The sequence below is a fragment of the Panthera uncia genome (assembly GCF_023721935.1).
Source record: "Panthera uncia isolate 11264 chromosome B2 unlocalized genomic scaffold, Puncia_PCG_1.0 HiC_scaffold_25, whole genome shotgun sequence".
Lineage (NCBI taxonomy): Eukaryota > Metazoa > Chordata > Mammalia > Carnivora > Felidae > Panthera > Panthera uncia.
The window spans coordinates 4,673,866-4,686,699 of NW_026057581.1; the positions used below are offsets into that span (position 1 = coordinate 4,673,866).

At 49.2% G+C, this 12,834-nt stretch overlaps 1 protein-coding gene across 1 annotated transcript in view; it reads left to right on the top strand.

The window, feature by feature from the left end:
* KIAA0319 (KIAA0319 ortholog) overlaps window positions 1-12,834 on the top strand; it is a 53,989-nt gene that overhangs the window by 38,227 nt on the left and 2,928 nt on the right. The window contains 7 exon segments of the mRNA XM_049654704.1: window positions 182-330; window positions 1,961-2,099; window positions 2,670-2,808; window positions 5,974-6,116; window positions 7,795-7,917; window positions 10,317-10,407; window positions 12,601-12,692. Coding sequence (XP_049510661.1) covers window positions 182-330; window positions 1,961-2,099; window positions 2,670-2,808; window positions 5,974-6,116; window positions 7,795-7,917; window positions 10,317-10,407; window positions 12,601-12,692 — 876 coding nt within the window.

Consider the following 12,834-nt stretch of genomic DNA (forward strand, 5'->3'; position numbering starts at 1 on the left):
GAAACAGGCTCCAGGCTCCGAGCCATCAGCCCAGAGCCCGACGCGGGGCTCGAACTCACGGACCGCGAGATCGTGACCTGGCTGAAGTCGGACGCTTAACCGACTGCGCCACCCAGGCGCCCCCTACCACCAGTGTTTTAAATCGATCTCTTTGCTTTCATTTTTGTTGTATTTGACTTAGAAAATAATAGCCTTCCCAGAGCCCAGGCTGGTGGCCGGCATGTGCTTGTGCTTCCCAATAACCACATTACTTTGGACGGTTCACGGTCTACCGACGACCAAGGGATTGTGTCCCACATGTGGATCCGGGACGGCCAGAGCCCAGCCGGGGCAAGCACTCAGCGGGTTGTCCCAGGCCCACGTGTCATTTCGTGCATTTAGTCCGCTTGGGCTGCTGTAAGGAAATACTACGAATGGATGAATTAAGTGGCTTCCACATGAGACAGACATTTCTCCCAGTTCTGGAGCCCATCAAGTCCAAGGTTAAGGTGCTGAGCGATTCGGTACGTGGGGAGAGCTCTCCATTTGGCTCACAGGTGACCGCCTTTTCCCCATGTCCCCACATGGCAGAGAGGGAGAGAGGGCTCTGCCGTGGTGTCTCTTCTTGTAAGGACCTTAACCCCGTGGAATCAGGCCCCCCCCGCCTCAGGAGCTCGTTTAACCTTAACCATGTCCTCGCGGGCCCCGTTTCAAATACGGTCAGTCACACTGGGGGGCTCGGGCTTCAGTATCGGCATTTGGAGGCAACACACTTCAGTCTGTAGCGGCGTTTCTGTTATGACCTCGTCTCCCTTCTCGTGTTCCCCACTAAGCTGTTCATGTTTCTAGGTCTCCTCTGGGTGCTGGAGGCAGCGGGCTGCTTTCAGATTCAAACGAAAGCTGTCCTTTCTGAGTTTTCCCTGAGCAGACTGCAGACTTTGGATGGGGAAGGGCATCATCGCCTGGGGGTGCTTCGAAGCCGAGTCGTCCCTTGGCAGTCATTCTACTCCTCAGCGTCCCCACTGTTCTTATTTGGGTCCAAGTGGATTCTTCCCTTTTCCTCACTTCCCGCTGGATAGGTCAGCAGGTCAAAGGGCGCTGTCCCCGTTTCACACAGAGATGGCAGAGGACTTGGCCAAGGTCAGCGAACTCGTCCTTAACCAAACCAGACCCAAGTTTTCAGCTCCTTGCCGACGTTTCTCCCTGTCAGATTCCTCCACCTCTTAGGGTATAAATGTAGGCACATCTTCATTCCTGCCATTGTTGGGACTTGAGAGACACAGGTTTGCTCTCGGAGATGCACCAAACAAGTGGTTGCAGGGGAGGAACTGAATGAGTCCCTCTGGACCCGACACTCGTCAGCCAGACGGTGGATCTTCTGCCTGTAACGGCTCTCGTCCCCTTTGGTTACCGCCCTCTTCTGTGAGCCAGTGCAGAGCAGGGGGCCTGGCATTCTTCTCTGGCTCTTTGGAGCCTCGAGCCTCCAGAGCAGAAATGATCTACTCCAGCTCTTGGGTCATTTGAGAAGGGGAATGTGATATCCTGGGGGGAGGCCCAAGAGGAGATGCTTGGAGAACTCTGTTTGGAGAGAAGGCCCAGAAAACTCCTCAGGGTGCTTCCCCCTGATTTCAACAGGTTTTCCCTCTGTTGCACAAAACGAATGATTTAGTAGTGACTGAACAGCCGTTGGTTAAGCGCAGCTCAGGAAGCACCGAGCGAGCGCTCCGTGTCCCCCGTCTTTTCTGCGGGAGAGCGCAGGGGCACCCCCATCTGCAGCTATCCCATCACCCCTCTTCCCTCCAGCCTGCCCCTTCACATCATGCACATGCCGGGGCACCTGGGTGGCTCAGTCGGTTGAGCCTCTGACTTGATGTATCAGCTCAGGGCATGATCTTGCGGTCGTGGGTGATCCCTCCTGGGACCGACAGAAGACCGGTCATTGGGAACTGACCATGGGCTCACGAATCGTGTGATTTTGCAGGATGCCATTGGTGGCTCTGACTGCATTGCAGCCCTGCAGCTTACCAATCTGGTGGAGGGCGTCTACACATTCCACTTGCAAGTGGCTGACAGCCAGGGGACCGCGGACACGGACACTGCCACCGGGGAAGTGCGGCCAGGTGTGCTCATGGGCTTCTGCCCCTGGGTTAACTGAGCTGGGCGGTCCCCTGTCGGGTAGCCAGGGCGGGACGCCCCTGCGGCCTCTGCTCCTGGCCAGAGCCACCTGGTGGCTGTCTCTGCACTTCATTGACCCAAACGGTCTCAGCCTCCAGACTCACAGAGGGGGCTTGGATGTGGCAGCAAATCTCACTTCGCTTTTGTTTTCCTGCCGGACACAGGGCCTCGGTGCTGGGAAGCGCGGAGGGAGGCAGCCCCGGTGAGGGGGCGCGAGGCCCGACCTGCCTCGTGCCCTGGGCAGTGTTCCCCATCCAGGCCTGGGGCAGGGCGTGCGGTGTTATTAGCCCCAGAGGCTGTGTAGGTAACTCTGATTGTCTTCCCGGAAGAAAACTGTCAACAAGGAAGATGTGCTCTCAGACAGCAACCCCTGTCCTGTTTGCAAAGATATATCCGGGTCCTGAAACGCAAGTGAGGAAATCACCAGGGATCCTTTTAAGCTCTTCAAGCTCTCGTACAGCCCTTGCTCCCTCGATCGTCTTCCCGGCGGAGACCCTGTGTGCTGTCTTTCCCAGACCCCAGGAAGAGTGGCCTGGTGAAGCTGGTCCTGCAGGTGTGCGTGGGGCAGCTGACGGGGCAGCAGAAGGACATGCTCGTGAGGCAGCTGACAGCGGACGTTCAGGTCCAGAAGATCCAGGCCCACTCGGGTCTCAGGTGCGAGCCGCACACCAGCCCGGCGTCGTGCCGTTCATTTCCTTTGCTGCTTCTCTGTTGTTTGCACGCGCTTGTACCACGTTCATACGCTCTTTTCCTCCAAGGGCAGCAGTGAGGACGACATCACTGCGGGTCCTTCCTACAGGTCTCAGTGAATGTTTGTTGACCAAGAACATTCTGAATGAAGGAGGTAGCAAACACCAGCAGGGACTGGTTGTTAGCTCTGCTATCTTCAGAGGGCATGCAGATGGCCTGGGGCTCTCACAGAGGATGTCTCATGGCCAGACTTCAGTCCTGCCCATAGTCACAGGACTGAGGCTTCTCTCGGTGCGAGAGGACCACCGATTACCTTTTCTGTCTTCTGGGAGCCCGGGAGGCTAAACTTTGGTCCTTTGTCTCCTATAAGATTTATGTATTTAATTGAGCTTTTATTTTTGAACTTTTATCCAATCTATGAATAATAGAATAGGGAAGGAGGAGAGAGAATATGGGAATGAAAACCTACCGTTCACAGTAAATCTATTTGCCAGTTATTGTCAGTCACTCTGTTTGGGTTTGTTTTCCAGATAACTAAAGTTTACTTAGAAAAATACCAAGTTAAAAAAAAAACTTTATTTTTATTATAGAATTCTTTCAAAACAGATCACAGATTTCCCTTACTTACAAACTATCAACCACTGAACCAAACACATCTGGAAATCAACAAAACCAAACACTATTTCTCTGAAAGATCAACAAAATGGATAAACCTTTAGCTAGATTGGTTAAGAAAAAAGAGAGAGGACTCAGACTACTAAAATCAAGAATAAAAGGCGATATTCCTACAATCACATAGAAATAAAAAAGATGATACCATGAACAGTTGTGTGTCAATAGATTAGTTAACCTGGATGAAATGGACAAAATCCTAGAAAGACATGACTATAACGAAGGACTCAAGAAGAAATTAGAATTTTTAATAGACCTATAGCAAGTGAAGAGAGTGAATCAGTAATCAATAACTTCCTATAAAGCCCAGAGTGATGGCTTCCCTGGTGAAGTCTACAAACCAGTACACGAACTCTCCCAGAAACTAGAAGAGGAGAGAACACTTTCCAACTCATTCTATCAGACCCGTGTTTACTCTGATATCAAAACCAGATGAAGATACTATAAGAAAACTACAGATCATTGTCTCTTATGAATATAGAAGCAGAAATCCTCTACAAAGTGCTTTGAAACTGCATCCAGCAATATATTAAAAGAAGTAGACACCATGGACAAGCAGGATTTATCCCAGGCATGCAGGGTGGGTCAATCAACAAATGTAATAAACCGTATTAATAAAGGACAAAAACCATATGATCATCTTAGTAGGCACAGAAAAAAGCAGTTGACGAAATCCAACAGCCTTTCATGATAAAAACTTGTAGGTTGATTTTGGGTCCCCTCAAAAGACACATTTATGTCCTATCCTCTAGGGACCTGTGAGTGTGACCGTATTTCGAAATAGGGTTGTGGCAGATGGGATTAGTTGAGATGTCATATTGCTGTAGGGTGCCCTTAATCCAGTGTGACTGAGTCTTTATAAGAAGAGAAACAGAGACAGACACATGGGAAGGTCAGCATGTGATAACAGAGGCGGAGATTGGATTGATGCATCTATGAGCACGGAAAGCTGGCTGCCAGCAGCACCGGGAGTGAGAGAAAGGCCTGGAACATACTCTCCTCTGGAACCTTCAGAGAGAGGATGGCCCTGACTACACCTTGATGTTGAGCTTCTGGCCTCCAGAACTGCAAGAGAATAGATTTCTGTTATAAGTCACCCAGTTTGTGGTACTTTTTACAGCAACCTTGAAAACTAATACAGATTTGAAGAGAAATTTCTCCAAAGAAGACATACAAATGGCTGATAAGCACGTGAAAAGATGCTCAACATCATGAACTTATCGGGAAATGTGAGTCAACACCCCTTTGAGACATCACTTCACACCCACTAGGACAGCTGTAATCCAAAAGACCGACCATAACAAAGCGTCGGTGCTTACGTGGAAAGAGCAGAACCCTCCGCATTGCTGATGGGAATAGAAAATGGCGCAGCCACCGTGGAAGACAGTGTAGCGGTACCTCAAAATGCTGGATGCAGTTACCATATGACCTGGCAGTTCCGCTCCTGTGTGCCCAAGAGATGAGGTAAACGTATGTCCACGCAGAAACTTGCACGTGAACACGGACGGTAGCATTATTCATACAGCCAGAGTGGGTGCAACCTGAACGTCAGCAGTTGATGGATGTGTGAATTAAATGAGGTTTGTCCATACGGTAGACTATCATTCGGCAGTAGGAAGGAAGTGCCGATCGATGCTACAACCTGGGTAAACACTGAACACATCCTGCAAAGTGGAAGAAGCCAGACACAAAATGCCTCGGGTGTATTTCATTCATAGTGGATGAATAGTCAAATCCAGAGAGACAGAAAGTAGAGTAGTGGTTGTCAGGGGCTGGAGAGAGGAGGGAATGAAGAATGACTTCTTAGATTTTTTTTTTAATGTTTATTTTTGAAAGAGAGAAAGAGACAGAGCCCAAGCAGGGGAAGGGCAGAGAGGGAGGGAGACACAGAATCCGAAGCAGGGTCCAGGCTCCGAGCTGTCAGCACAGAGCCCGATGCGGGGCTCGAACTCACGGAGTGTGAGATCATGACCTGAGCTGAAGTCCAAAGCTCAACCGACGGAGCCACCCAGGCGGCCCAACAGTGGCTTCTTAATGGGCGCAGCCTTTCTTCTTGAGGTGACGACAGTGTTCTGGAGTCAGATGGTGGCAGGGGATAGACCAGAAGCCATGAGTGATACACTTTAGAAGGTGATTTTCACGGTAAGTAAATTCTACCTCCGTGAAAAGATAACAATGTCACCTTGTGCATGGGTGAGTCTGTTTGTACCCATATGCCTGTCACATTCCTTATGTAAAGGTCTGTCATCAGGTGACCCCGTGGCTCTGCCACTGAAGAGCCTTCATTTGTAAATGCAAACAGGTCACTTCCTCGGCCCACAAGACGCGTCCCACCCCCCTGCCAGACGACGCAGCTGTGACAGTGCCCCTTCTCACAGGTCACATGGCCGGCGTGGACGTGTCTCGTCGGTCTCTGCCTGACCACGTGGCTGTCCTCTCTCCTTGTCTCCTCGGCAGCACCGCGACTGTGTTTTCTGTACAGACCGGGCCGCCGTCCGCGGTTCTCGAAGCTGCTGACGTGGTGCGGGGTCTGCACAGACAGCTCCCCGAGGAGAAGGAGGATTTCTTGCTTTTCACAGTCTTGAGGGTTGACACAGCAGGTGCATTTTCCAGAGTCCCCGTGATGCAAATACTTGTCCGTTCAGAACTGTGCGGTGCTGGGCGAGACATGCGGTCAGATAAATGCAGCGAGATTCTCCCAGAAACATGAACAACTGCCCGTTGAGGTTAAAGCAACAGATTTCTTGGAGGAGAAGCGAGATCTGTTTCCGGTGTGACAGGACAGCGGTGAGGTCTCATAGTCTCTTTGGGCTGTGTGGGAACAAAGTCCAAAATTTATCTTCCTAATTAGAAATTAAATATTAAACCTAATTCCTCCAAGAATATCCCTACAGGATGATTCCTCTGGGGAGTATTCTAAAAGAATGACACTGGCCAGGCGTGGCTAAGTTTTGCTGGCACCGAAAGCAGCGTGGCGTGCGAGCATTTGCTCATGGGCGTCCGGAGACTTGTTTTGCATGTATCTCTCCAGGGCATCTCCTCCAGCACATCTGCCAACTGCTCTCTGTCTCTGAGGAGCAAGGGCTCATGGGTCAGTCGTTAAAACTATACTCTAGACAATGGTCTTTGTCAGAAATGTCGTACTTAAGCCGTCAGAACAGTGTTAAGGACAGAGAAGCATTATGGGCCGGAAAAGCTGCGTTCACATGGTTTTTTACCTTGGACATCGGGGTGGGGTGACGATGGTGTCCCATACGCCCCTGGAAGTGGGGGCACATGCTACGTGCCTTCCATTGTACCTCCTTGTCACAGTCCCTGGCTTCTGCCCTGTCCCAGCACCAGCCTGAATCACGGGTGTGGGTGCAAACGTGCTCTCTGTTCACGTTCTCTGTTACCTTAGGAGGAACATGACTCCCTCACGATGTGGGACGTGACCCGTCCTCTAGCAGGTGCCGAGGACTGTGAGCGTTACAAGGGACACACGACGTCGCGTCATAACACTTAGCTTGTGTCAGAGACATGTCTGTGCGCGGTTGACGTCCTCAGTGCTGACATGCACTGACTTAATTTTTTTAATAATCCCTTCTTTCTAACTACGAAAGGAATATCTATCTGTTGTAGGAAATTTAGAATATCCAGAAAGGCACACACACAAAAAAATTAAAACAATCCTCTAGATTCTAGAGCCTAGAATCCCCTGTCTCTAAACTTAACTTTTGTTAATATTCTGATGCATTTCCGTCCAGTTCTTCCATCTCCAGAAACCTGTGACACAATGAGGATAATTGGATAGATATTTCTAATCTGCTTTTAAACCTCAAACCGTACAATGACCATTTTCTCAGATTTTTTTATGATGCTCCCTCAGTAGGATATTTATGGCTGCGTGGTCCTTGATCCTGGATGTGGTCAACCCGTCCTGTGCTCATGGACTTTAAGGTTGACTTTAAATAATGCTGTAATCATAGGTAAGTTGTTGTGCACATCTCCGTTGTCTTCACTGGATGGATTCTTAGAATTTATCTTGCTTAGGCCAGAGGGTACTATGTCTCTGCTACATTTTTAAGGCTTTTGTTTCCTGGTACGGATTGGTTTTTTCTTTCCTTTCGTTTGCTTCCTGATGGGAGAGACTCCCTGGCACCCTCGCGGTACCGTAAGAGGCTCTCAAGTCAGCAAGATGCGTCCCTGCAGGGCCTGTGCTAGTGAAAGTCCACGGGAGGCGGGAGCCAGGACCCCCTGCCCACCCTAGTAGCCTCAGCCACCAACCCCTGTTTGCAGACTGCCTTCTGGAGTGCTCTGGCCACAGCCACTGCGACCCCGTCACAAAGCTCTGTGTGTGCTCTCCGCTGTGGATGGAGAACCTGATGGAATGTTACCTCCGGGACAGGGAGAGCGACTGTGGTGAGTTCTGTGGGTGCAGCTGTGGGTGAGGGGCGCCGGGTCGCGCCGTTCGGGAATACCAGAAATGTGTGCCCCGCTTTGCGGCTGTAGAATTCACCCTTTTCTCACCTGAAGCCGAGGAGTAGTGACTTAAGATCCTCCCCACCTCCCACCAGAGCAGGTGTGCTTAGGTGTTTCTGGAAGACTTCCGATGGGGAAAGTCACTTTGGCAGAGCTGATTTCGCAAACGACCCCAGCTCGGCTGAGACACTTGCTTTGGGCCACACGGGCCATTTTCAGGTCACACCCGCCGTGGTTTGGGCTCCGCTGGCGTTCTGGTGAAGTATCTCCGAAGGACAGAATCTGGCCTTCTCTTCCTGGATGTCTGGCTGGGCAGGCACCCAAAATTGGAGCCACCTTCTTAGCTGGCCAGCCTGGTGCCCTCAGGTCTCCTCTGGGGAGGAAACTATGTTAATGACAGTCGATTTCTCAGGGTAGTTCCGTTGCCTTGGAGATCCAGATGGACATATTTGGCAGAAAAATTTGAAAATAGTCAGCCCTTGGATCATTATTCCAAGGAGCAGGTATAACACTTAATGGAATTAAGCCTGTGTCTTTGACCCCTTGGTTTCTCTGCTCCTGAATTGCCACGGCCGAGCTTTTTACACTGGCATTTGCAAGGATGTGGAAGGAATAGAGATCAGGTAGTTTCTGAGTTGCTGCCTGGCTCTCTGAAAGTGTCTGCGTGTCATAGGCAGCCCCACAGATATGTTATTTGCTTTATGAAAACCAAGTCAGACCTACTTTGGGGGGAGGGTTGTGTTTCTTGTGCCTATTTTGACACGCCATACCTAGGTGTCTGTGGCACTACTTTTTTTTTTAATATTTTTAATGTTTATTTTTGAGAGGGAGAGAGAGACAACACGAGCAGGAGAGGGGCAGAGAGGGAGACACAGAATCTGAGCAGGCTCCAGGCTCTGAGCCGTCAGCACAGAGCCTGACACGGGGCTTGAACTCACGAACCATGAGATCATGACCTGGGCTGAAGTCGGACGCTTAACCGACCGAGCCACCCAGACGCCCCATGCAGCATTACTTGCCGGGGTCCAGCCCCAGCAGCTCCAGGGGTTCCCGAAGGATGAACGGCGTCACAGAAAATAACAAATGGACATAGACAACAGCAGTGGGTTCGGCTGGCCGCTTTATTGTGGCAAACGTGGCATTATGTTGGTTAGCAATTTCCTTGTAGCTGCGTCATCTGTGTTTCTCGGCGTTGCCTAATTCTAAAAACATTCCTTTGTGTAATCACCCACTAAGGAACAATATCTATTTTCTTGTAATGTTTCCTTGTGCTCTTTTGCTTATTGATTAATTTCTTCATATTATTTTCATTATGTATCTACATTTGTCTATAAAGCATTTGCTTTGCTATTTTCATGAAAGGTCATCTAGCTCTCAACACTGCGAGTGGAACGTTTACAGGGATAGGACTTCTTAATTGTTCCTTTGAACCATTTGCACTACAAGGAACAAAGCTATTCGCTTTGGTCTGGGGTGCCGGAAGGGAGCCAAGAGGGCCTTGGGAACCCATGCTTAATGCATTCCCAGAGAAACAATGTATGCCTAGGAACTAATGAACCATTCTGTACCTTAACCCACCAGGTCCAGTTATCATCTGGAATGCCTCCTGGGGGCCAAGCGGGCCTAGGGGTTGGAGTAACTTGTATCCATAGATACGTTCCTTTGTTGCCGGAGTGGGGATTTCGAACCCATTTGTCCCCTCCTTGGCTGGGAAATATATGGGCCCATCCTTCCTTTAGGTAGAGAAGTCTTTATAGGGGGGTGGCAAGGGGTGGATGTGGGGTCGCACAATTTCCCTGCGGAATCTTATTTCTTTCCCCAGTGGTTCTTTTCCCGGGGGGCCCGTTGTGGGCAATTCCCCAACCGACAATTCCCCAGGTACTTTCATTGGTAGGGGGGCTGCCCCGACCAACGCTAAGGCCAAATTACATAAAAGCGGGAGCACGAGAAGCTTCACTTGTACTTGTACTTGTGGGCCACCCTGCAGTCCCCATCCGTCCACCGCCCGGGCCCTGCCATCAGGCTGGTTCGATAGCTCGGCTTCCGGCAATTACTTCTTAATTCATTTGTTTTTTTCAGATAATTCTGACCTTAAGTCAGCATGAAATATGCTCCATGAGGTCCCCGAAGCGATTGGACAAAAGTAGGGTGCTTTCATGTTATTCTTGATTTGTATTTGACCTTGCTTATGCTCTGCCACTGGCTCCATGAGGTGTGATCACAGGCCACAGATGGCCTGTGCCTGTAAGAACTCAGAAACATTCTTTGTGAATCACTGAGAGAACATTGTTCTGAGAGTCGTACGTAACCACGTCCACTCTGGGTTTCTTGTTTTTCAGAGTAGAGTATAGTCTCCGTAACCTCCGTGGTTCTCACCCTTCTGACACTAACAGGGGGCTTGTGCTGGCTTTGTATCTCCTGCTGCAAGAGGTACCTGGGCTGCTTGTCTGTCAAGACACCTCATCAAACAGGACTTGATAGCTGGAGTCGCTTTTGCTGGGCTTTGTTAAGCTGCTGAACCATACGATAGCCGCATTTTTTATGGGACAAACTAGACTTTAAAAGTCCTTTATAGGAGTGCCTGACGGGCTCAGTTGGTGGAATGTGCAACTCTTGAGCTCAGGGTCGTGAGTTCAAGCCCCACATTGGGTGTGGAGACTACTTAGAAAAAATCCTTTATGAGGCGCTGCCCCGCACAAGGCGTATGTGCCCAGATAAATGGAATAATGGCAGAGGCAGCTTCTTATTTCCTAGAAGGTTCAGCAATTTTGTATCCAATCTCATGTTGCTTGGTGTCCTCTCACATTGTGTTGCATTCTAACACTCCCGGAGCAGCCTGACTGATCAGCCAGCCCTCAGGAGAGTTAGGAGTTCTAGAACACTCAAGCAAATTTAGATTTTGATTCTTTTGTGTGAAGCAACAGTAGAATCGGTATCTGAGTTCTATTTAATAGATGCCAAACTTTCATCAAGGCGATGTGATCACTAAAGAGAAGCTTTACTTCAGGTTTTTCTTTCTTTTTCCATGGAGCTGACCACTGAGAAGGCGGTGAGCTGCCTCATTGACTGAATCTTCCAGAACTCTGTGCCCAGCCCTGTGTGAGGGGATCTGTAGAGACAGTGATTAACCAAGTCCTTAGAAGACAGTGTGGGATGACCCAACTTCCTATACGAAACACTAAATGCTCTCCAAGGGAGATATGATTTAAAAAAAATGCGTATCATAAATAATAGTTACTTTTTGAAACCACTTCCATTATCTTGGTTTTATTTGTGATTACTTTCTCAAAGGTGAGGCTGGTGAAGGGGGGTGGGGTGGGTACAGGTATTCAGAGGCCTCAATCCCATAGTAAAACTTCTCTGAAAGTTTTAAAAAATACAAATTCTGCAGTTTTGTGACATATCAAGCAGATACGGTCATGATAAAGTGGTTGACTGTGACCATTTATTAAGTATCTGCCATTGTGATGAGTGGCTCTGAGTGCTTTACATACATTTCCCAATCCTCCCACCAACCGTATAAAAAGGGACTGTTTTTACTCCCATTTTACAGGTGGGAACATGGAGTCAGGATGCAATCAAAAAATCATCTCAGAGTTGCCCAGCTAGCAAGCACTAAATCAAGGATTAGAGGCCCAAGGTCTTGGTCACCAACCAATCAGAAAAGCTGATTCAGTGCCACGAAACTGTTCTCAGCACACCTTCCCATGGCTTTGAAGTGTACTTTCAAAGAACCCCTGCAGCTTAGGATGACGCACACCCAGTGGTTTTCATGCCTTGTGAAAAAATGAAAAACCGGGTTATTGCTAATTAGTTTTGGGGGATCTGTTATATTTCTGGTTTGTTTGTTTGTTTGCTTTTCGTTTTGTTTTCTGGTTGCTAGTTTATGTTGCCTTTTCGTTCTACATTTTGGACATTCCAGGACAGTATAGGTTCAGGGGAAAACATGTGCACCTAGGCTTTTCTTTCTTTCTTTCTCTTTCTTTCTTTCTTTCTTTTTTTTTCTTTCTTTCTTTTTCTTTCTTCGTCCTTCCTTCCTTCCTTCCTTCCTTCTTTCCTTTCTTTTTCTCTTTCTTTTTCTCTTTCTTTTTCTTTCTTTTCTTTCTTTTCTTTCTTTCTTTCTTTCTTTTTTTTTTTAAAGTTTATTTATTCTGAGAGAGAGTAGGGAGGGCAGAGAGAGAGGGAAAGGGAGAGTCTCAAGTAGGCTCCGAACTGTCAGCCTAATCTTGGAGGCTTGAACTCAGGAACCCCTTGAGATCATGACCTGAACCCAGATCAAGAGTCGGACGCTTAATTGACTGAGCCACTCAGACGCCCCTCCAGGTTTTTCTGAGTGAAGAGTTACGAAGAAAAGCTTGTTGTGCAAACACACAGGTGCTGAGGATTCCTACCAGGGGCCTGGCCCGAGGCTCAGCCGGGAGCCTGCAGTCACGTGGGTGCTGGTGGCCGTCCTGCTCCTACGTTTCCCCAAGATGCACGGCGCACTTGAGTCCGCTGAACCCAGACCTGGCCATGTGTGCACATCATTCGTACAAGTGCGGACTCTTCATTCCTCCACGTGTTTGAGTTCCTGCTTCCCAGTTCCCTGAGAATCTGACCTGAGCTTTTCCCTCTTCCTCGCAGACGAGAGAGGACCGAAATAAGGAAGAACACCAGGTACACCATCCTGGATAACATGGATGACCAGGACAGAACGGAGCTGAGGCCCAAAAACGGTAAGGCGGGCTCCAGGAGGCTTACCTGGCACCGTGAAATCATCGGATCCAGACGTTTGCCTGAGAGTTACCTTGGGGACGGGGGGAGCAGCAGGCTGGGGCCGGCACTCTACTTGGGAAGGAAGGCTGAGTCTGGGCTTCG